Source organism: Guillardia theta (genome assembly GCF_000315625.1).
Source record: "Guillardia theta CCMP2712 unplaced genomic scaffold GUITHscaffold_22, whole genome shotgun sequence".
Lineage (NCBI taxonomy): Eukaryota > Cryptophyceae > Pyrenomonadales > Geminigeraceae > Guillardia > Guillardia theta.
Genome location: NW_005434652.1, coordinates 771,775 through 795,303, shown reverse-complemented (window position 1 = coordinate 795,303; position 23,529 = coordinate 771,775). Strand labels below are relative to the sequence as shown.

Below are 23,529 nucleotides of genomic sequence, written 5' to 3'. Positions count from 1 at the left end.
TTTTTCAGCTTCAATGGAACTTTGACACCGTACAGCATTGCAGCTTTCATGATCTGCATCCCCTCCGATAAGAAAAGTCGACTTGCACAATCCTGCAACCATGGAACTGTACCTGTTTCTAAGTGTCATACACCCGCAGGAACAGATCGCTACTTACATTTTGACAAATCCAGAAATATACTCATTTTTGCAGGCAACAGCTGTCTTGTGGTCAAGGCCTTGTGTTCTGAGCACAATATTTTGAATCAGGCTTACAAGGTTAGAGCAAACCGTGGAACCACGGCATGTTTTGTTTTGAACATCAAAAGGATAGTCATTCGGAAGTTTTCCTAAGTACTGGAAATCAGCAGGGGAAGCATGATAATTTCGACCACTGAAATCTGTTCCTGTTCCTTTTTCCATGTTCAAAATCCTCCAAAGCTCCGAAATCAATCCTCGACGACTGCTCGCATTTACATGATACGTCTGCACATTGATTTCACGTATCAATTTGAGATTCGAGAAAGTTGCTCTGCCTTCCTCATCGCAGAAAGGCCATAATGTCATGCACACTGAGCACCGATCTATCAATTCAGCTTCATACAATCCCTTACATTGGTGACTTCGGAACAGATCTACCCCAAACAGGGAGCCATCTTCGTATGAAGCATCATTCATATCACCAACTAATGGAGAATTTGAGAGTAGAAAAGACAGGAAATCCCAAGCAGGCTGACGAGGGACATCGAATAGATAGTACACAATTATGGAAAAAAAAAGCGATAGCCACCAGAATTCCATTGCCTCTTCCCGAACACAAGTTTTGTAATCAGTCGAATTGAGGCTGTGAAGATATTTGATGCATTGTGAAGCTCTTGGCCTTTCCCGCAGATGAGGTAACGTGAATTGTGAAGCAACCTTGCTTTCGATGCGATGATCATTGACGATTTCTTGCAATTTCCTCCAATATCCACAAGGTTCTTCGTCCAGGAAAAGAATTACTTCTGACCACAACTGCAAAATGCATTCTATGCTTGCATATTGCCCTGTTAGCAATTCATGTGGTCCATGCTTTAATCTTGCACCGATCATGTTTTCAAATCTGCGGCCAAGAGATGGTTCAGCAAGTACGTACAAAAATGTTCTCAACAGTCGTTCTACAAGTTTGGAAAAGCTGTACCGGTTTAGCAAAAACCCAAAGTCTTCCATCCCTGATATATTTTCGCTTACCAGCACCTCCCAGGAATCAATTTCCTTAAGCCATCGCAAACAAAAATTGAAAAATATGCAGTAGATTTTACACCATTCAAACAAAGTCCCATTATTCAAAGCATCGTAGACATTGCCATTATCTGTGAAAAGGTGATCAATCCCTCTTAGAATTTCTCTTTTCAAACCAGCTCGTGCGAGGTTACAAATATTTCGTGATGCAAAGCTTTGCAATGTGTGTGTGACGTTCTGAAAGAATAAATGACAATCGGAAATTGATTCGGGTGAAACCCTGTCATCTGACACAGGTTTCTCCCTGCGCAAATTTCCAAAGATTTCCTCGCATTTCCTGAATCCTGCCCTAATTTTCCCTTCATCAAGCAATTCAGGGGCTGAAGTTTGTGAATTTGAATTCAATCTCGAGACAGAAATCCAAATAGGATTGAGCAGTTTTTTGCCAACCTTTGCACAATCAAACATCACTTTCAAGGATTCAAATGGAAGTTTCCGTGGAAAAGATGTCTGTATACGGCACTTCAAGGGCTGATCGACATTGCTGAGAATTTTGTTAGTTAAAGTGAAGCAACACAATTCCACAAAGATCCAACCTGTGAGGTGTTCTTGAGTTGTTTGAGCTTTCTTGAATCTGAACCTGAAATGACTGGCGATCATCAGTTGTAGAAGGCTGACTCAAATCATCCTTCATAGACATTTGGCTTTGGTCATCGTGAAGCGGTTGCCCTCTAGCAGTGGGTTGTCTAATCTTTGAAGGTGGGATCAAAGATCCGACGCCATAAGCGGCCGGAAAAGAATTGTTTGAGCCTGTTGATCTAGATGAGGTGCTAATTCTTTTCTTTGACTTTTTAGCCATTTTTGCACATTTTTTATCCCAAAGTGACAACCAGACATCAGTCTCATTTGATTCCGATGAGTTCTTGGTAACATCCTTGTGGGCATTTCGAGATTGATTTGGAAGACGGCTTTTTTTAAGCTTCAGGTTTCTTTGGCCCTTTCCAATGGACAAAGAGCTCTTCTTAAATTGAGGGGGTTGCAGATAATTTTTTTGCTGATGGACTTTATCGACCACATTGAAATTCTCTTTCAGCGAATTGCGGGGTTGAAAGAAAGCAGGGATTTCCGGTTCAATTTCATCATCAGCGCGACCATCACTGACCATGCCAGAGTGACACATATCATGACTCTCTTCTTCCAGATCTTTTTCATGAAACTCTTCGTCAAAGTCATCTGCACATGAAGATCTCGCCTCCATGTCCACACTATGGAGAGAATCATCTGATTCGTCATCCATCGATAAATCTTCGGCCTGGCCTCCTTCCAGTACGATTGAATCCAATTCTATCTTTCTTCTCTTACCCTCAAGGTTTCGGGGGAATGCCGTCAGAAATCGTTCAATGTCTTTCAAAGCATTGTGGGAGATTGCATTCGAACGAAGATCAATGTACCAGATCAAAGGCGAATTTCTCAGTGATTCCAGAAGATCTGGGATACAAACCTCTGTAAGATCATTTTCAGCCAAATCTATCCATCGCAAATTGCATCCATGCTGTAACAGACGTCTGCACAATTCCTTACAGCCAGTATTTCGTATCATGCAACATCTCAGATCAAGGCTTGTGCAAGACTGATTCGAAACAAGAGCTTCAAAGACATTCCGTAGCTGATTGATATCGAAGAATCGACCACGGAGATCTACTTTTTCTTTCGTTTGATTTTCAACAATTTTTTGCACAAGCTTTGAGCATTCTTTGTCTTTTTTGGAAGGTTCCTTACAGTTTACAGTTGTTGAAGTTGTGTCACTTGCGTTGTTCGTATCATGATGAATTCGCGGACCTTTGGAGCTACCCCGATTCAAAACCTTGCTACTATCGGGATGCCCATCTTTGATGACAATAGATTTAGAGCTCAGTTTGTTCATGCTAACGTTCTCCGTGGATGCATCGAGAGAATTCAGGTATTTTTCTTTCGTTTCAATTTTGTTGACCAAGACACCTGATGGTCTGGATTTTGAGACCTTGACAGTATCAGGTTCAGGGCTGAAACAAGACTCCAATGCCATGTCGAGGTTTTGAGCAACCACTTGACTGGGGGATTTCTCAATTGATGTTACGGAAGCTCTCGGCAGATCATTCTGCCTTCTCTTCACAATTGTGATGTTGGTCGAATGTTGATCCTGCAACTTTTTCTTTCTCACTCTCTTCATGTCTTGTTGAAACAAGGGCAATCTTGATCCAACGTTCATTCTGCGCGAATGCGATGACAGCGATCCATCGGAAATGGAGTGCAATTTCCCATGCGACTCTGATTCAAATAGAGAGTCACAGGCATGCCCAGCGGAATTGATCTTACCTTTGAGCAAGGGGCTTAGTCTCTCAGATGATCTCTCAATAATTTCAGCAAGCCAATGCGATTCAAAACTGCTGCTTCTCCAGCGAGCCTCAGCTGTCTCATTCAAGACTGACTCGTTTTCTTCGATTCGGAACAAGAGGCTTGATTTTACCTGCTTCCGCTTGCCATTCCATTCAACAAGAATAAGATCATCCTGGTCTGCTTGTTGCAAACTCTTCACTGAAGCGATCACTTTCACCTTTTTCGTCTTCTCTCCTCTCCTTCCTCCGGCTCCGCCTTGGTAGCCAGCCATCATCCCTGCCTGCCATTCGCCCGCCATTTCGCCCCTCCTAAACCCTCATCCCCCTGCTTACGTTTCCAGAATTTTTAACGGTTATTCAACGGTTTGTGCTCGTCACTTTCTAAGGGGTAGGGGGTGGTAGTGGAACTCTGGGAGGGAGAGTGATGATCGGACGAGACATGTAATTGGGGGGGTAGGGGTCATAATTGGTGAGGATGTTGGTGAGAAGGAGTGGGTAGGGGTACCGTGGTAAAGAGAAGCAACCTCGACACAAGTGAGAAGAGTCGAGAACGGGGAGAAGGCAGGAGAAAGTCGAGGAGTGAAGGAGAGGAGCTGAAGGAGAGAGGTAGGAGAGGAGGAGGAAGCAGACAGGAGAAGCGAAAGTAAGAGGATAAGAGGTTGACTGAAGGGGAAGCTAGAGGAACGAGGAGCTGCAACTGTCAACTGGAATAGAAACCGAGCTGGGACGTCAGATTGGACAAGTGCTCTGACATGGGATCTCTTCTGGATGATCTTCCATCGAATGGAATGTTTTCTAAGATGCACAGAGGCAAGCATCGAACCAAGAACCCTCAGGCGTATTATGCAACTCATGATACGTCCCCCCCCACAGACCAGATTATCACGACGGACAAAACAAACTTTTTGCTTCTACGATTTCGTGCAGCGCTCAAAGATAGAGATGCTCGAAACATGAAGCGATCAGTCAGCAATGATCTCCCTGCTTCCAGGACCAGTCCAGAGAAGAAACATAAACATTGAAAGAGAGAAACCAAAACAATATCTACCAAGTACGTCTGCTGCCAGATCCCAAGTCTTACAGAATACTTTCTTTAACTTGCATTTATAGAAAACTTTCCCAAAAGTAAATCTTGAAAAAAGATCCCAGCCAAAATGTATTCGCAAGAACAACAAGTGTGACTACTAATGAGCGTGCATCCCCTCATTTCTTGTTCTTTGACGCCCTCTGCCGTTTGCCTGGGTCAAGCTCTTTCTTGCGCATCCGGAGGGCATTCGGTGTCACTTCGAGCACCTCGTCCTGAGTTGGGATGAGTACTTAGGCCTTCAGGTGAAAAAATCTCACCTCCATGATATACGAAAGACACTCCTCAAGGTTGAATTTACGAGGCGCTTTGAGCTGAACGAGATCATCTTTGCCATCAGTTGTTCGCACATTTGACACCTGCACCATGTCATTGGCGAAGCAAATATCTCAATATGCGACAGACGTGTTTGGTCTTGGTGGGATTTGCATCCAAATCAGTTTCCTGTGGGGCATCGGAGCTGCTGTCAGAACATGGAGGACAACGAGGCAGCTAATGACCTTCGAGTGTTCTCCAAATATCATTCCACAATATACTTCGACACGCGGACCAACAATCAATGTTCCGCGAGCTTCTAAATCCTTGAGCGAATACTCTGTTGTCTTGCCTGGTCTAGTTCAGAACAGAGAAGATTCCTAATATCAAATCACCTGTAGCCATGGAAACGAGCACGCCCTTCCTCATGTTGTCGATATTGCCGAGGTATTTTTGATGCTCCAGATAAATTCTTGTCAAAATCCCAGTACCTCTGTGAAAAGTGCTCAGAGCCATCAAGGGGCAAGGGACAACCGACCTAGTGTCGGTGAAAAAGATCGATCTGTATCCCAGCAAGCCACGGGTAGGAACATTCATTCGAATTCGAGTCCGGCCCTTCTCATTGCTCTCTTTCATCTCTGGGGAGGATAACGTTATGCCACTTACGAGCATATAATATCGCATACCACAAACCACGCCTTTGCGGGCTGTCAATTTGTTGACGACACTTCCAACAAATTCATCATCAACTTCAATGACAACTTCTTCAATTGGCTCCAATTTCACGCCATTCTCTTCTTTGAAGACAACCTTTGCATAAGAATGAGTGTATGAAATAGAAGAGGCATTTGTAACACAAATAACCTGAGGAGGAGAAACAGACAACTCAAAACCCTCCCGTCTCATGTTTTCCAACAAAATTCCCAACTGCAGTTCTCCTCTTCCGTAAACTTCAAAACTTTCCCCCGCACCTTCCTTTCGTTTGACCTACGAATAACAAGAACAGTTACACCATTCGTGCACATCCGGGGACCAGAGTTCCAACCTGAATACTGACATTGTTTTCCGCTTCTTTTTGCAATCTCTCAAGGATAAGTTGAGAAGTCAATTTGTTGCCATCTTTTCCGGCCAATGGAGAATCATTCGGACTGAAGGTCATGCAAACAGTTGGAGGATCGATGGCAATTGTTTCCAGAGGCTTCTCTACTTCTACAGAGCAGATTGTGTCGCTGATTGACGCCTTTGACAAGCCTGCTAGCTGAATGATGTCTCCAGCACTCGCACTTTCAAGGGGCAAAATTCCTTGTTCTCCCTCCCTGTACAAGATTTTTGTGATTCTTCCTTGCTCGATCTTCTGACCCGCCATGTTCAAAGCATGGATAGGATCATTCACTTTCGCGACTCCTGAATGTATCCGGCCAATCAGAAGTCTTCCAAGAAAGGTATCAGAGCTTAACATGGTCACGCTCATGGAAAATGCAGCTGTCACATCCCCTTTCGGTGGAGGAACGTGACTGACTATCAAATCTAGGAGAGCAGACATATCTTGCCTTGGACCATCTTGTACAAGATCTGCCCAGCCACTTCTTCCAGAAGCATAGACGATCGGAAAGTCCAGCTGGTCCTCACTTGCGTCCAACGAGCTGAACAAATCAAAAACTTCATTTTCTACTTCCCTGACCCTGCTGCTATCCTTGTCGACTTTATTGATTACGACGATTGGCCGCAATCCACGTGCAAGAGATTTTCCGAGCACGAATTTGGTTTGTGCCATTGGGCCCTCAGCAGCATCAACCAGGAGGAGCACTCCATCAATCATCGACATCACTCGCTCCACTTCTCCTCCAAAGTCTGCGTGGCCGGGAGTGTCGACTAAGTTCAGCTTCTTATCCTTCCACATCATGCTCGTGCATTTGGCCATGATGGTGATGCCGCGCTCCTTCTCCAGATCGAGTGAATCCATGCACCTCTCATTCTCTGTCTTACCACCACATTGCTGAATCAGCTTGTCAACGAGAGTAGTTTTTCCATGATCAACGTGCGCAATGACTGCAATGTTTCGAAGGTTATCATTAACTTTCGCTTCAGAGGAGAAGCTCCTGAAGAGCTGAGTCCTCGGAGCGCGAAGATCAGTCTGAAAAAAGCTGGATCGCGATTGCCTGTGAATGGACAGGGATGCATCGACTCTTACTCTGGTCTGCGAGCATCCACCTGTCATTCTCTTCAGCGACGGAAGGAACGGACATTTCCATAAGTTCATCGATCTTTGCATGATGAACTATCGGTGAACCTCCCTGGAATCGTGTCGCATCCACCTGAAAAAAACGTTCAGCATCAGAAACCTGATGCGCAGCAGCGAAGTTCATAACATCGCGCGAGCGGGATCGAGCAGACAAAACAGACAAGAAGGAGACGGGCGGGAGTAGAAGTGCATGAGCGTGCGGATGGATGGGCGGATGAGGAGGAAGCGGCGGAGCGGAACGGCGGCAGGGACGGATGCATGAAAGCATGAAAGCAAGAGGAGACGTACGAGAGATCCACGTGCCTGCAGGGCAGCAATCAGGGCCGAGCTACTACACCCCGGTCACCAAAAGTTGCCGGGCGGGCCGGGCTCCGATACGGTCTCTCGGCCGGGCCGCCCGGCGGCGGGCCGCCCCGGGCCGGCCGGGCCCTCGCGTCCGACTCGGTGAGCCCGGCGGCGGGAGACAGCACTCAGTGCGGCAGTCGAGGCCCGGCCCGGCCGCGGCCGCCGGCCGGGCCCAGGGGCCCGATCGGACACAGTGCGACCGGGTGCCACGGTGAGTCGGATGGATCAACGCAACCGTGGTTGACCGGGTCACTGAGTCATTCCATGGCATTTTCTAATGCTCGCTTTTGATCATTTTCGAGCGGGGTACTTCAGCCCAGGATTTTTGAATGGTCGGCGCACTGAAAATTTGTACCAGAAACTTCGATAATGGTTGAAAGTATGTTTGAATCGGGGACCGTGTCGAGCAGTTTTAGGTTTACAAGTATTCTTGCTTCCTCCAAACAACAAGGTTTCAAACATTAAAACTATTTTTGACCTTACACGCTTTTACACGCCTGGGGGGTGCATATACAACCAAATTGCCTGCCCTCCCCCTTCCCCCATTGCTGCATCCGCACCCGCCGGCGCAGGCGGCGTTTGTTTGAATCCCAGATGGCTCTCAGCCAATGGCTCTTTCATCGTATTCAAGCTCCAGGCCATCCAAGGTTGGATCATGTGTGAATGTTTGTACTTTTTGCGGCATACTGCAAGACGACGTTTCAAACAGCTCGAGCTTGTTTTTCAAAGGAAGCTGTAGGAATCAGCATCGCCATGGATTCCAGAGCCTAGGGCTGTTTTCGAATCCATTTGATGCTCATTGCAAGATGGAGAATTGCTCGTTTTTGGTGATCAAGCATCCACAACCCTCTTTCGTATGATTGAGCTTCGAGCACATCTCTGACTGTAGAGTTGTTTGGTGTCAAGATTGTTTCTCGTAAAGGATCTCTCTGATTAGGCAATTGATTGTTGTTTTGATTGGCATTCTACAAGACCCATACTTCCTCCTCTCTGTGTCAACCAAGCACATAAGCATAAGGCATGTCAGTCGTGTAGGCAACTTGATTGCAAATAGATCGCAAGTGTAAGATCGATGAACTATTCAACGCCATGAATGCCGGATGTGAATGAACTTCCCTCAGGACTTCTCAGTATCGGAACCAGCGAGCTAAGACATAAGGTAGAGTCTCCATTGAATATCATTCCTGCGAATGTAATGTTTTTATCAGTTGTGGGGAAGAGAAGCATGGAGACATTTATTTCATCCGTATCCTTGTAAATTGATTGATAACAATCACGGTTTCCAACTTTGTTCAAAATTCTTTTCAGGGCCACACAGGGCACTCGATTAGTTATAATGGTTTCGTCTACATGTTCCAAGAGGACTCCATTGTACATGATGTACACTTCGACAACCTGTGCATCTGAGTGCAGCGATTTGATCATCCCCAGTCGATTCACTTCAACGCCCCTGTGATCTTCACACTGATATTGAACCCCTGTGCCAGGCTCAAGCATAATATTCAAATTACTGCCTGGCTTTTTCCAGTACATCCTGCGCAAGTCTCGATCATCAACTGACGTATGCAGGATCATTCGAAGCTTCAAATCTTCAGGTGTCTTTGACTCATCACAAGTCTCTTCCTGCTCCAAGAATGTATCGCAATCTTCCTGCCTTCGCCTTCTCTGAATTCCATTTGTTGCTGATACACGACGGTGAAGATTCATTTGTTTGGTGTCTATAACTGGAGCGCAAGGGAAACGGAAGCAACGGGGAGGGAGGGGAGCAGGGGGGAGGGAGGGAGCAGGGAGGAAGGGAGGGGAGCAGGGGGGAGGGAGGGAGGGAGAAGAGCAGGAAGGAGGAGGGGAGGGATACTTGCAATGGAGATCTCAGGATTTTTAATGAATTTTTATTTGCTCTTTGATCGGGGGCAAGGGGACCTGTGTTTCGGTGGCACCCTATAGACATGGGGTAGGTATCTATATAAAACAACCGGTGTAGAAAAAAAAGATTGCCGTTGCTAGCTGGCATACGACTCCTTGATTTGAAAACAAAAATACTTATTGGCTAGATTTACTACACTCGTCAATGGCTGACACTAATAAGATTTCATGAGCGTGTATCGAAATATACGAATAGCCCTACCCCCTCCATATCAGACAAACATACCGGTACACAGGGTAGAGAGCAGCCAAGAGGCGTGTAAGCCGGAACTCAAATGCTTAAAACAAATATAAAAGAGTACTGAGTGGTACAAATCATTCTGGTACAAAATTGACTAAAAACTGTATGCTTATGATCAAATTAACAGGTACAAGTGTTTGTTAAAAGGATATTAATTTATAATTGGGCATTAGTAAATGCCATGGAATGCACCAATTCCAGAGGGGGCCGCAGGCTTGCACCCTGACACTGTCAGTGTCGTGCGACAGGCCAAACGGCGAGAAGAGAAAAGACAGCGATTAACCGTGATACCTTCACTTAACTGCGCGCAGGACCGAAGGAATGAGACTCGGGTGACGCATCATCACAGAGTCAGTACCGGACTCCGGGAACCGTTCAACGCACCTGCGATGATAGCACCGCTCGGAAGGACAGGGAGGCTTCGGAGCTGACACGGCGAACTTCGGAAAGATCCTGGACCGGATGCGTTTACAACTTGGCAAGTCGGATCACCTCACTGTGAGACGTCTTGCGAGGCCGTGAGACCATCATCCAGCGCTGCCGTTTCCTTGTTCGCCGAGCGATCCGCCAACGCCACCACAGAAAGCGCAACGCATCATCCTGTAAGAGGCCATCAGTGCTGGCGCCGGATGATGGGAAGAAAGGCCCGGGTCTGACGGGACATGCTGACTCGTGAGCATATGCATTACGGTGCCCGGCCTCGGATCTTCCGCTGTGCTGCAGTGCTGCTTGCAGTTTGCTCCGAGCGAGGTCCGGTATCCCCCGGCGGGCCCGGAAGGGCAGAACTTTGCCAAACAGTGTCACGTCCCTCGCCGGGTGTGTGTCACGCGGCTGTTTGATCACGTGACTAGAATGCCAGTGCCCTGGTGGAAGCATCCTTGGTTGCGCAGGGCTACCACCCCACCCTCTCCCTGTGACACCTGGCCAGGCTGGCACAGAAGTCGGATGGTCTGTGAATGTCCGTGGAACTTTGACCCCACCCCCTATCTTGTGAGTGAACTTCAGGCACACGTCACGCTATTAGTGTATTTTTATTCAGGGTCCTGAAAGCTTGATAAACTACCCCACCCACTCACACAAACAGATTCGAGCACCCACCACGGGGGAGTTCAACCCGTTTTAAGACCCTCCATACTTCCCGCCCTCACCTCTCATTATTTTCACAAGGAAAGGGACATAGAAGATCTGATCCCCCATGAACCAACCCCTTGCTCCACCTTCCCATGACCCTAAACCACCCATATATTTTTTGCTCTTTCAACGACTACCACCCCTCCACATTCCAACAAAGCCTTTGAGTGTGTCGGGATCACCCCTAGGGTCCTACACAAAACCACCCACCCTACCGTGGTGGCGCTCGTTCTAGACCTTCGTGGAGATCTGATCTCATGGGCACTGGTGACCTTGGAGTACACGCAACCAAGAGAGTATCCTGCAATTCGACTACCCTCACTGTCTCTATCCCTGTTTCCTTCTTTGACCGGTACGGTGACTATAATCACAGACAACCGGTCCAGCATTTACCCCTCAGGGGTGGAGGGGTGCTCCCCCCTAGGTCTTTATATACACCCGGCTGCCTACGCCTCGCCCATCCCTCCTCTGTTGCCATGTCCGTCAACGGTTATGCCGCTATGTCTGCCGATCTCGGCTCCCTCGCGCCCCATAAGTTTGATCGCTATGCTCCTGGTGACATGGACGTTAGCTTCGACATCAAGTACTGCGGTATTTGCCATACCGACGTTCACTTCATCAAGAACGACCTGGGCTTCTCTCAGTACCCGATGGTGCCTGGACACGAGCTGATCGGCACTGTGACTGCCGTAGGATCTAAGGTTACCAAGTTCCAAGTGGGGGACAACATCGGTGTCGGATGCATGGTGGATTCCTGCATGGATTGCAAGTTCTGCAAGCAGCATGAGGAGCAGTATTGCAACACTGGATCAACCTTCACGTACGGTGGCGTTTCTAAGTACGGCCGTTGCGGACCTGCAGGCAAGCCAACTGCTGGAGGTTACAGTGACAAGATGGTTGTCAACGAGGTATGTGCATTTTTGTTTGTTTCCTTCCTATCTCACACTGTGTTTCCAGCACTTTGCTGTGAAGGTGCCCAAGGATGTCCAGCTTGATAAGGCTGCTCCCCTGCTCTGCGCTGGTATCACCATGTACGATCCTATCGTCGAGCACGGCGTGAAAGCCGGCACCAGGGTCGGAATTGTTGGCCTAGGAGGACTTGGCATGATGGGCATCAAGATCGCCAAGGCTATGGGAGCCGAGGTGACCGCTATCAGCACCTCCCCTAACAAGGAGGCTGGAGCTAAGTCTATGGGTGCTACCAACTTCTTGTTGAGCACTGATGCGGATGCCATGGCCAAGGCGGCTAAGTCTTTGGACATCATCTTGGACACCGTTAGCGCTGATCACGAGGTCATGCCTTACATCAGCCTCCTTGCCACAAAGGGAACTCACGTCATGATTGGCCTCACTGCCAAGCCTCTCTCTGTTGCTGGATCTGCCCTTCTCTTTGGACGTCAGAGTGTCACTGGATCCTTGATCGGTGGCATGAAGCGCACCCAGGAAATGATTGATTTCTGCTGCTCCAAGAACATCTTCCCTGATGTTAAGGTCATCGGTGCCTCTGAGATCAAGGACGCTTTGATGAAACTTGAGGGCAAGAACGATTCCCTCGTTCGCTACGTTATTGATTGCGGTACCTTCAAGAGTGCCTAAGCTGTTTAAATCTGTATTTTCAATGAAGGGCGATGTGTTTCTTGTAGAAAGTTCTGAATTGCAATCCAACGCTCTTTGTACACATTTTCACGAGCGCATTTGTTTGATTTGAAATTGCAGGAACGCTATGAGAACTGACTTGTGCTTCCAGACCTGATAGTTTGAAGTATGAAATGCTGCATTCAATCGTTCTCAATCCGATAACAGTCTGAATTGCGAAACTTGCACCGAATCAAGTGACAATTTCATTTTGATCTACTCACAGATGAAACCTGCCCAGGAAGATACTTCAACATACTAAAAATTAAAATTCTTCAGATCCTTGTACACGGCCTTCAAGTAGATTATGCTGCGTCCAAAGGTCATTCGAAGACAGACAACTAAGGATGTATGTCACCAATCATAGCAATGTCCAGGTTAGCACCAGGGCCCGAGAATGCGCCATCAGACTCATAGGCATTCACCTCAGGGATCTGAGTCGAGTATGTCAGCAGACCGGTCTACATTGAGACTTGTGGACAACCAAATAGCTGGTGTCCATGTCATAATTCTGAAAGCGCCAATCACCCTGTTTGACACGCTGAAATTCAGGATAGTAATATCCGTTTTTGTCCCGGTTCAATCCCATGCCAGGGGTCATGGGAGAGTTCTCCTTCTGTTCCAAAAAAATGAGGGGAAACATGAGAAATATTTCTGTACGATGGTACTGCACTTACCGTGTTGTACCCGGCAAAGGTGCTCAACCCAAGAGAATAAATCGGCAAGAAGCTCAACATTCTACCAACAAAAAAAATCAGAAAGACAATAAGAGCCCTACATGATGTACTCTCGACAATCAACAACCATGAAAACGATTGTGTTGACTGTACATCTATCGTTGCTTGTTTTGGTGATTGATAACATAGTCTTGCTGCACTTTTTTTCATGTGCATTGTCAAAAGGACCAAGGTTGTATTTTCGCTAGGGCATTCTCTTCTCAGCTGGCAACCAACTCTCACTCTATCCTCGGCTTCCACCCTCCGTATGCTCACATCGAAATGTGGATCCCATGGCGCATGCGATCTGCTCCTCAATCCTCTCTCGTAATTCAGTTGAGAATTGATCTTCTAAATCCTTGCCCCTATCCTCCACCCTCACTTTTTCTTCTCCCTCTCCTCCACTGCTCCAGCCTCATCATCAAGCGCCCGGCAGCCATGAAGGGTCAACTCACGCTGACTCAAACTCAACTCCAACTCTAATAAACCCAATGAGCAAAACTCGCCGGGCCCCGGGGGCTATTATACATAAATATATATAATGGTTGAAATAATTATAGTTTCTTATAATGTTGAGGCCACTGCCATGCTGCAGAGCACGAGCGGTTCGCTGCGGCGAGTGAAGAGGAGAGAAGGAGGAGGAGCGAACATGGAAGTACATCACTTCTAGATATGAAAACTTACTGCTAGAATCAGAACTCCCTAACTCCGTGTCTCATCCTTGAACCATGTGCATCCTCGGGGCTAGTGAATGAGGAGAGTTCGGCTGGAATGATCCCGTGATACATTCGTTCAGTGAAGTTGAAATGGCTAGATTTTCATCTTCATACCTTATTCTTGCAATTATCAGTTCCATCATTCTTACAGCTTCTAGTTCGAAGCCTAACAAGCGCGGACCCCAAACATTCAAATGTGCTATTTGTGTCACGCTTGTTCAAGAATTGGAACGGGAACTAGAAAAGTCAGTGAACTCGACAGAAGTGATTGAATTGGCAAGGAGACCTGCTGCTGACAAAGGTAAATCACAGGGCGGAAGAGCAATACGGTATGTGGACTCAGAGATGAGGATAACTGACGCCTTGCAAGCCGCATGCCATTCGTTTCGGAACTATCGCAGCAGTGTCATTGGCGACTATGTGCGGCTCCTTCTGATTCGGCACAATGGCATCCGGCCAGCTGATCATGATCTGGAAGGTATCGATGTGGATTCAGGATCCAAACTGCAATCCATGTGCGAAGATTTTACAGAGGAATGGGAAAGATTGTTTGTCAAGACTGTCAAGGCTGGTTTGCCGCTTATTGAGAATGTTTGTTATGGTTCAAAGTCCTCGGTATGTGGGGCCAAAAGATCAGAATGTCCAGCTGGCACTTCCAGTCTCATTCCGGATGAAAATGAAATTAGCGGCAAAGAGCCTTGTTGGCCCTGCGAAAGAGGCAAATATCAGTCACAGAAAGGTTCGACCAAGTGCGACAAATGTCCGTCTGGTCTGAGCACCGTCGGCAGAGGATCGACATCTCCTGCAGACTGTGTTGCAAACTGCAAGCCAGGATCCTACGGGCGCGAGGGGGTAGAACCTTGCTCCCTCTGCTCAAGAGGCACCTACCAGCCCTCCTCCGGCTCGGAGACTTGCCTTTCTTGTCCTGGTGGGAACGGAACGATCAGCATCGGAAGCGCGTCGAGAGAAGATTGTCTGGCAATCTGTGGGGATGCTCGACACGCAGACGTCGAAGGCTGCGAAGATGGAAATCTCAAGAACGGGGATGGTTGTTCCGCCAGCTGTCAGGTCGAACCTGGTTACGTATGTGAGAGCACAAATCCGAAGAGGAGATCCGTGCAGACATGCTCGAAGGTGATGGATAAAGCATGCGGCGATGGTAGGAGAGCACAAAACGAAGAGTGTGATGACGGTAGATTCATGAGACAAGTATGCTAGAGTTCTGATTGCGATGGTAGGTAACACGAACGATGGCGATGGATGCTCTTCAGAGTGCCAAGTAGAGACTGGGTTTCGCTGCATTGCGAGCGAAGAGAATGCTTTGTCAGGAAGGAGTGCAGATGTTTGTCTTGAGTCTGCAAGGAGAACATCTCGCATTGGCATACATGGGGGGAACAGGACGGACAGGTTCCTGATTGTGTTTCCAGACTATGGCTGGTCTTTTGATTGCATCCAATCAGCAGGAAAAGTGTTGCTCAGAGATCATACGTGCCTCCGCCTTGGTTTGGAAAGATTCCCACCTTGGAAGAGATTCTTCAGCACGATACTTCTCCGCAAGATGTGTTGGTGTATGATAGAGTGACCTTCGGAAAACAAGACGTCTTGTCCGTCTACACCCCTGTCACTCCAGTAGACTCATTCTTCCTGCAGACATCTATCAGCGCATGTTGCTGCTCTCTGGAGAGATTTTGCCGGCGCTCATTCGTATGAGAAGGTGGAGGATGTCGGGTATCTCCTCGGGGATAACTCTGCGAACTCAGTTGTTGGAGAGGATGCTCGAACGCTATGGCATGCCGTTGGATCAGAAGGCAACGGAGCAGCAGGTGAGGGAGATGGTGCATGATTAAGAGGCTGAGACCTCCCGACAGCTCGAGTCGCTGGGCTGTTACACTGCCAAGGTGACTTGCATGTGCTGAGGAAACTGATCTTGACTCGGTTGCACACAGCAATGCGCGGAGATGATCGTGGAGAAGGTGTACGTGCGCAAAGCACTGAATGAAGTCTGCAAGAACCTCTGTAAGAATGCCTTGACAAGGCTCCATTCTCAACAGCCCGGCTCCGGGGCCCAAATTCTCACGGTGTTGGTTGCTGCAGCTGGACCTGCGGCAGTTCCGAACGAAAGGGGAGGGTGTCGTTGCATGCAGGAACAGCACACCGAATGGAGAAAGTCATGGTTGACCTTATCGCAGAACTACACCATGGATGAGAGACAAGTCTGCCAGCCTGTTTCGTCGCTCATCTCTCCTGGTCTGTTCGCTCTCGAGCTGCCTGATCGTCGGGGTGACACATCGCAAGCAGGGAAGCAGAGTGAGAAGTACAGCGAGCGGTTCAGGTCCATCTTCATGCTTCAGCACGCCGTCTGCAGGATGGTGAGCTGGGGTCGAGTGACCTGCTGGAGGGTTCTGACTGTACCTCAGCGCTATGGGGAAATGGGAAGGTGGCGGCAGAGATCGCCGCATGACTTCCAGGGGATGTGCGACTGCGAGGACGGTCACTTTCTGAATGGAAGCATGTGTGTCCGAAACCTTGCAGATGTCATGGAGGAGAGGAGAGGGAAGCAGGAGAACGAGGGGAAAGGAGAGGGGGTGTTGGAGCACGTTTCCTCAAAGGAGCACGAGCTTCAAGCGAGGAAAATTCTCGATGGGATGATAGATAGCAACGGGGAATGTCTGAAAGTTTTCGGCAAGCGCTATGAAGCGGATGGAAAGGAAAGATGGTATTTTTGTTGTCTGCAGGTCTGACAAGATGAGCAGGGAGGATGCAAGTGTCAAGCAGGGTACACGTCAGATGTCACAGGGGGAAAGAAGTGCGTGGGAGGATCAGACAAGTTGTGCTCCAAGGCGTTCGGTGAAAATGTGGAGTTCGACGGAAACAATCACTGTCGCTGCATGGTGAGAGAAGATAGAGGATGATAAGGACGTTCAATGTTTGTAGGAATTGATTCTCCCTGAGTGATTGTTCTTCCAATGATGATGACGATGAACATGATGACGATGACGACGATGATGAACATGACGATGACGATGACGACGACCAACGACGATTGTTGAACCTTGTCTCCTGTGGTCATGGCTGGTCTAATGTCAAAACTTTGTCTCGTCCTCATCTTGAATTTCACTTGCCGCATTCTTCTTGAATGCATTGTGACATTTCACCCTCTCGTTCCCAGAGGGGTTTCGTCCTCATCGACAACTCGTGCGTCATGGGCTCAAGCTCAGCATGCGCTTCACTGGGTCTCGGTGTGCACTCAAGATTTGACGGACAGAATTGCGTGTGGTGAGGAGGAGGAGGAGGGGAGGGGGGGGGAGGGGGGTGAGATGGCAGGGCAAGGAGCTGATTGATAGAGCAGCAACCATGGATACATGATGAACGCAGAAGGCGTTTGTGAGCCCGGGAAGAATGAGCTGTGTGAAAGCATGCACGGGCTTGCAGAGTACGATGGAAACCAGGTGAGAGTTAGCAGGCGAGAGGTCGATCGTCACCACAAGGTCACAGGCTTGTATCTGCAAGCGAGGAAGCCTTGCAGTGAGGGGGGAGGAAGGAACGATGTGCGTGGTCGGCAATAATTCTATCTGCGTCTCAGTAAGATGGAGAAATCTTGAATCACGTCTAGTCACCTTCTCAACACATCAGGAGTACGGAGATCAGGCCGAGTACAACCGTTTCACTGGAACTTGTGAGTGCAAGAGTGGATTCTCGCTGATCAACGACAAGTAAGACATCCGAAGATGTCGCCTTGGTGGAGAAGTTGAAGATGACATTGTCCAGGTGTTCTGCGACAAACGATGCTGTTTGTCAGCTACTTCATGGCAAAAATACCAAGTTTGACGGCAACAACAACTGCAAATGTGCGCGAGGCTACATTCTTGACGCTGCCGAGAAGTATTGATTCATGTATCTTCTCCGACTTGTGCTGAGAGATTTTGAATTGAACAAGATGCTCTCCTGGAACTGACTCTCTGTGCGGAAGCCTGATGGGACCAAACTCTCGTTTCGACCATCAGTCGCAAAGTTGCAAGTGAAACAAAAGCCTGTCAAGGAGGGCAGAATTGACATGTTGTCAGATGTAAGCGAGGCTTCACCGACATCGGAGGAACCTGTCTCGAAGCTTCAGACAATGTTTGTAGAGAGAATTACGGTGACGATGTCAGCTTTGACGGGGGGGTCGCTTGCTCCTGTGGAGTTGGAAGGATGTATCTCAAGGTGATCACCCAAGTATCTGGAAGAAGTTGCTGATGATCAGCATGATTTTGACGAAGTTGTTCTTGATGATGGTAGTTGCGATTATGGTGGTTGTGATGCTCTCGTTGTGTTTGATGTTCAATCAATGATTCTGGTTGAACTTGTTCCCAGGGCAAATGCGTTCGATCCAACGATCTTGTCTGTCAGACAATCATGTCAGGAGAAGTAGAGTTCGATGGGCAAGATGCATGCAGATGCAGGAGAGGATTTCTTGCCCAGGGATCGGCGGGAAATATGGAATGTATCAAAGGAGACGATGAGATTTGCATGTGCGTACGACAGAGGGGGGAAGGAGAGTGAAGATGGAGGGTAGAGGAGGAGAGATAGAGATGGGAATGGCAATGGGAAGAGGAGGAAGTGAAATCTGTGGGTTGAATGAGAGCAAGCATGGAAGGGGCGGAGAAAGCCTCTCTCTGATGTGGCAGCAGGAGGCGGCTGGGAGAGGGCGGCATGTTCGACGGGGAGAGGAACTGCGTGTGCGGACTAGGCCTGGTGGAGGAGGAAGGAAGATGCGTGCCTGGGTCGGACGAGACTTGCAGGAGGATCTTAGGCGAACAGGCTGTGTTCGATGGCGTGCGAACATGCAGGTGGATGTGCTCCTTCATCCTCCTCATCCTCCCCCAACTGTTTGATGCTCCTCGTTGCCTCCATTCATGTATCCTCTGCCCTCGATCCCGTCATGCTTTTTCAAGTTTAATCAACTTCGCTCTCCTTGTAGTTTTTCTGGCCCTTTCCCTCCTCTTCGTCAGTTGAACCTCCAGTCCTTTCTTCTTGTGCACTCCCACCTGCTGCGTTCCTCAACGTCTCCCCTCCCCTTCCTCCCTCTCTTTCTTCCCCTTGCTACATATCGTCTCGCTGCTCTGCCTGTCCGATAGCGTCGCGCTGCCCTCACTGGGAGCGTCGCAGGTGCAGGCGAGGTTTCACTCAGGACATCAACGGCACCTGCACTGAGGGATCGGACGAAGGATGCAGAACGAGGCGAGGCCCGTCTTCCCTCTTCGATCGCATCAACAACTGTACGTGCGCTGAGGGATACAAAGAGGTGAGGGGAACGAGATCGGAGGTTGAGAGGGAGCGGGAAGAGGGATGAGGTCAAGAAGGAGATGGAGGAGCGTGGAGGATGGAGGAGCGTGGAGGACCAGGTGTGCAGTGTCTGATTCCGCCGAACTCCTCAGGACTCCTCCGGGTACTGCGTCGACAAAAGCAGCAAATCTGGTGAAGCAGAATTTCCTTTCAATCATCACCTTTTATCCTTCCTCCTTTCTACTCCCTTCCACGTCTCTCGACTCTCTTGCTCCCGTTGTGCTTCTATCCTTTCCTCCCATGTTCGCTTTTCCTCTTCTCTCCGTGCAGTTTCTGCCTTAGTAGCTGATATTTCTTGCAGGAGAAAGCAATTTGGTCTCTCCTCTCTCAGGAGGATTTCATGACCTCATGGAGGTGAAGAAGTACTTCGATCTTCTCGACTCGGACAAGAACGCACTGTGAGCATCTCCTGCCTTACTTGCCTGCAACTCACTCCCGAACCAGCTTGGACGACCAGGAGGTCTTGAAGCGCTCCATCAGCATCGACTTCCAACGGTTTGGAGTTGCTGCGGGGGAAGGAGAGGAGGGAAGGAGAGCACTACTGAAGCACGACCTCGACCATGACAACTACATTGACTTCTCCGAGTTCTGGAACTTCTTCTCCGGCAGATCCATGGTGGGCGGGACGATGGCGGACACGGAGCATGCGATGGGAGGTGAAGCGTCGGGGCTGTCTGAGAGAGCGGGGGAAGAGGATGGAGCCTCTGACAAGGAAAGGTTCGAAAAGGCGTGTAAGTCGCAGTTCGGAGAAGCAGCAATGTGGGACGGCGAGGAAAGTTGTGTCTGCAAGGAAGGATACGTGGCGACAAAGGAAGGGTAAGACCAAAATCCTTCGAGTCTACATGCAGTTGAATGATGCTCTGTTTCCCCCCTCCCTTCCCTACCTCCTTCCCTCCCCCCCCTCCCTCCGTCCGGCCCTCCTCCCCTCCTCCTCTCCTCCTCTCCTCCCCTCCCCTCCTTCCATTGCTCTTGGTTGATCAAGACGGCAGATGCTTGCCGAGCCTGGACACTCAGTGTCAGCAGCAGTTTGGCGAGGGAGCTTTCTTCGACGGAGAGATGTGCGACTGCAGGTGATGGGCAGCTGGGAGGGCCGTGAAGGCGAGTGATGAGATGGCAGCGAGGGGTACAAGCTGTCGAGGGATAAGACGAGATGCGTGCCAAGACGACAGAAGAAGGAGAAGAAGGAGAAGAAGCAAGAGATCAGTGACGAGGACAGAGAGGCGGCGAGGCGACGAGTCTCTGCTGACATGAAAGCTGCGAGAGATGTGATTGTTGCTGCACGAAGTGAACTGTTTGTGATGGGAGGGAATGTAGGAGGCGGACAAGATCAAAGCGTCTGAGATGTCAAGCACGGCCAAGATGTTTGACAGGGCTGAAGGATACGTGACGGTGAGAATCGGCATGCTGCTTCTCGATGAGATGACATGTCACAGGTGGTAAAAGCTGAGATGGAGAGAGAGAGGAGGAGAATGGAGGAAGCAGTTGCCTCCCCTGGAGATCTCAATGCAAGCGCGTCTTCCAACACTTCTCATGATCCTGTACGAGACTTTCAGACATGAAACTCTGCTGACTTCATCCCAGGCGCGCAACGACACTAGTTCGTCGACGAACGAGAGTCGCCTTGCGAAGATGGAGGTGGAGGAGGAGGTAGAGTATCACGCTGCTCGCTCTGAAGGAGATGGTGCAGGAAAGAAGGAAGAAAAGAGAGGCGGAGAAGAGGTGGAAGAAGGTATCCTCCCCCTACCTTCCCTCCCTCCTTTGATGTCTTCACAGTTCTTCGAGGAGGACGCCATGTCGGCCATCCAGATCATGAGCAAGGTGCGCTCTCAGATTATCTCGGCAGCTCGCTGACCCCCGCAGGCAAAGGAAGCGGAGACTGCCGTCGAGAAGCTGCGGAGGAACCTGACGGGGCCCGAAGACGCCAGCGCCTCATCTCAGGACGAGGTTGCTCCTCCTCCCCCCGAATCTTCCCAACCAGAGAAGCCGCCGCCGCTGAGCCAGGAGGCGTTTGAGGAGCAGGTGAGGACTGCTGCCTTGATCCTCTCCGCTGATCTCTCGCAAGCTCGCCAAGCTCAAGAACAAGGTCGGCCAGACTGCCAACTCAACCGCCAACACCACTTCCACCTCCTCCTCTACCACCACCACCACCGCCAGCAGCAGCAGCAGCAGCACCACCACCACCACCACCACCACCACCACCAGCCCAACTACTGCTGTAAATGAGCAGCTCTCTCCTACTGGCGAGTCGAGCCAGGCAGAAGCTCAGCTGAACGAGTCCGCAACTCCGGGGCAGCAGTTCTGCTGGAAGCTGATGGGTGAGGAGGAGGGAATGCTGTTTGGCCGCGAGTGACATGTGACAGGCCCGCACTCCGTCTTTGACGAGGGGACGTCGGGTTGTATTTGTGCTGCCGGGTGAGCGACAGGAGACTCCGAGCAGCGAGCCGAGCTGACGATCCTTGTGTCACAGGTATCGCGAGAACGAGCAGGGGGAGTGCAGCAAGGTCGAAGGTTGAGAGCGTCCAGCTAGTACTACCGGGCCGGAGCCACGGTGGGACCGTTCATGCTGAATTAACTCCGATAAATTTTCAAACTTCAAACACACCACTGAGGCTGCCGCTGCCCCACCCTTGAGTCAACTGCGGCTCCACTCACGAATCTGGGGAACTTGAAAGCAGTGCAGTACTACCGTGAGCGGCTGTGCCGCTAGTACGTCGCCGGGACTGACCGTGGCCGGGCCGGCCGCCAGGCCCGAGGGCCCGTCGGAGTCCCCGCCGGGGCCGGGCGGCCGCCGCCGTGAGGTCACGTTGGTCACCCCGGGGCCTGGCGCCGGCCGGGCGGAGTGACTGAAATTTCCGAGCCACATCGGAGCATGTGAAGATGGCTGCTCCGATGAAGGCTGGACCAGTGGCGTGCATAGGAGAAGGCGAGGTGAGGAGATGAGGGAAGAAGGCAGACAAGAGCTGGATGGCATATGCGTGGTAGGAAGTAGACGTGAAGTAGAAGGGATGTGGAGGAGTCCACAGACGAGTGAGAAGTTTCCGGAGATGATCCTCACGATACCAACTTTACTCAACAGGATGTTCTGTCGGCAGGACGATGCATCAAGCGGATGCTCATCGGTCTGGATGCGGGACGAAAGCATCATGGTACGTGGCCCAATAGATTTGAGCATTTGGGATTCAATGTGGAAGATTATGAATTCTGCAGTACAGTCGAGGTATGAATTCCTTCTCGTGTACCCATGGAGTGAATTTGGTTCAATGAGAAGGTCATGTACGATCAAACAAGTTCAAAATTGAAGATATTACCCATTGCAGAAACATGCCCGAAACAGATGGAAGGGAGGTGCTGGAATAATTCTCCTGCATCGACATTCTGACCTCCCGTCATTAGCTTCTGCACTGTCTTGCAGCATGCCAAACCTTGTCCAGCATCTCTAGTGGATGATGGAATTCTTGAATGTCTCTGCAAAGAATCAGAGGGAGTCAGAGTTGCAGTATCTGTGATGGTCGAGGATGCTGCGAAAAGGATTCTTATAACCAGACGATCGCAATCAGTGAAGTCTGACTGCGGTAAGTCCTTGTGCGTGACCCTCATAACAGATGCGAACGTATCCTGGAGCATGGGTGTTACCAGGAGGTCATGTTGATTTGGGAGAGGATCTATTCGATACAGCAGCTCGTGAAGTGAAAGAAGAGGTGGGCCTTTCGATAGAGAAGAATTCGTTACGTATTCTTGGGTTGTTCGAAGCTACTTTTTGTGGTGATCACAAGTGGAATTATGCGGAGGGTGACTAAAACTCTGCCTGTTGATCACCTTCAATCAAAGGCGACTTAGGAACATGGCCACCTCGCCCTGGATCAGGACTTCGACGGCATTATCTCGTTGTTTACATGGTGGCGACGTTAACGACTGAGAAACCTGTTGCCATCACAGAATGAAATATTCCAATTCACTGACACTTGCTTCAGATCCTTACCATGGAACCCTCAGAAGTCGACGCTTGCACGTGGATAGAAGCTTCTGTTGTTGAGGCCCTTTGCTCTGCCAAACCCAGGGCGAAACAGGCAAGGGAAGAAGAGACTGTCGTCGTTCATTGAGTGCGACTCAGATACAGGGAACTCCAGAGACTTCCGCCATCGACGTGACTCTTGTCCACGCCAATCACGATGAAACTACCATGTTCGCGTCCGAATTGAGCTCGAGGATAGCTGAAGGTGAATTCAATATGCCTTTCGTTCCAAGCGTAACTGACAAAACCGCAGGCACATTTTTCGCGATGGAACGATGGCTTATAGAGCGTAACCTGGAGTAGAGGAAACAGTTCAATATTGACACATA

General features: G+C 49.4%; 6 protein-coding genes across 6 annotated transcripts; 3 read left to right on the top strand and 3 right to left on the bottom strand.

Moving 5' to 3' along the window:
* Nucleotides 1-4,778: 4,778 nt before the first annotated feature.
* GUITHDRAFT_68817 (hypothetical protein) lies at nt 4,779-7,132 on the bottom strand (the record flags this gene model as incomplete). Its single annotated transcript, XM_005835338.1, has 9 exons — nt 4,779-4,874; nt 4,920-5,018; nt 5,065-5,103; nt 5,160-5,266; nt 5,310-5,407; nt 5,453-5,552; nt 5,601-5,724; nt 5,779-5,885; nt 5,938-7,132. 9 exons carry the CDS (start codon nt 7,130-7,132, stop codon nt 4,779-4,781), a joined length of 1,965 nt encoding a protein of 654 aa, XP_005835395.1.
* A 1,600-nt stretch (nt 7,133-8,732) lies between these two features.
* On the bottom strand, nt 8,733-9,212 carry GUITHDRAFT_151883 (hypothetical protein; the record flags this gene model as incomplete). The annotated part of the gene is made up of 1 exon (XM_005835337.1): nt 8,733-9,212. A coding segment is annotated over exon 1 (441 nt), but the record flags the coding sequence as incomplete, so codon positions are not given.
* A 2,043-nt stretch (nt 9,213-11,255) lies between these two features.
* On the top strand, nt 11,256-12,437 carry GUITHDRAFT_93701 (hypothetical protein). The gene is made up of 2 exons (XM_005835336.1): nt 11,256-11,704; nt 11,754-12,437. The coding sequence occupies exons 1-2, from the start codon at nt 11,273-11,275 to the stop codon at nt 12,390-12,392; spliced, it is 1,071 nt and encodes a 356-aa protein (XP_005835393.1). The 5' UTR covers nt 11,256-11,272; the 3' UTR covers nt 12,393-12,437.
* Nucleotides 12,438-12,625: 188 nt separating this feature from the next.
* GUITHDRAFT_151881 (hypothetical protein) lies at nt 12,626-13,171 on the bottom strand (the record flags this gene model as incomplete). Its single annotated transcript, XM_005835335.1, has 4 exons — nt 12,626-12,741; nt 12,790-12,865; nt 12,916-13,047; nt 13,109-13,171. 4 exons carry the CDS (start codon nt 13,166-13,168, stop codon nt 12,737-12,739), a joined length of 273 nt encoding a protein of 90 aa, XP_005835392.1. The 3' UTR covers nt 12,626-12,736.
* Nucleotides 13,172-13,953: 782 nt separating this feature from the next.
* Nucleotides 13,954-21,701, top strand: GUITHDRAFT_106016 (hypothetical protein; the record flags this gene model as incomplete). Its single annotated transcript, XM_005835334.1, has 35 exons — nt 13,954-14,950; nt 15,102-15,153; nt 15,514-15,577; nt 15,624-15,686; nt 15,732-15,761; nt 15,810-15,879; nt 15,958-16,110; nt 16,162-16,232; nt 16,281-16,579; nt 16,617-16,639; nt 16,687-16,754; nt 17,033-17,139; nt 17,213-17,312; nt 17,359-17,445; nt 17,497-17,576; nt 17,632-17,745; nt 17,928-18,001; nt 18,067-18,155; nt 18,217-18,374; nt 18,534-18,692; nt 19,012-19,147; nt 19,281-19,320; nt 19,490-19,586; nt 19,633-20,004; nt 20,178-20,258; nt 20,306-20,453; nt 20,503-20,577; nt 20,622-20,726; nt 20,770-20,823; nt 20,876-20,917; nt 20,962-21,006; nt 21,049-21,207; nt 21,251-21,503; nt 21,549-21,600; nt 21,656-21,701. The coding sequence occupies 35 exons, from the start codon at nt 13,954-13,956 to the stop codon at nt 21,699-21,701; spliced, it is 4,563 nt and encodes a 1,520-aa protein (XP_005835391.1).
* Nucleotides 21,702-22,693: 992 nt separating this feature from the next.
* On the top strand, nt 22,694-23,503 carry GUITHDRAFT_106015 (hypothetical protein; the record flags this gene model as incomplete). The annotated part of the gene is made up of 4 exons (XM_005835333.1): nt 22,694-22,760; nt 22,825-22,886; nt 23,300-23,405; nt 23,454-23,503. 4 exons carry the CDS (start codon nt 22,694-22,696, stop codon nt 23,501-23,503), a joined length of 285 nt encoding a protein of 94 aa, XP_005835390.1.
* Between the last annotated feature and the right edge of the window lie 26 nt (nt 23,504-23,529).

Excerpts from the sequence above, each read along its gene's own strand:
- GUITHDRAFT_93701 (XM_005835336.1), top strand. The coding sequence starts at position 11,273 with ATGTCCGTCAACGGTTATGCCGCTATGTCTGCCGATCTCGGCTCCCTC. Across the intron at positions 11,705-11,753 it reads ACAAGATGGTTGTCAACGAG|CACTTTGCTGTGAAGGTGCC; the intron begins GTATGTGCATTT and ends CTGTGTTTCCAG.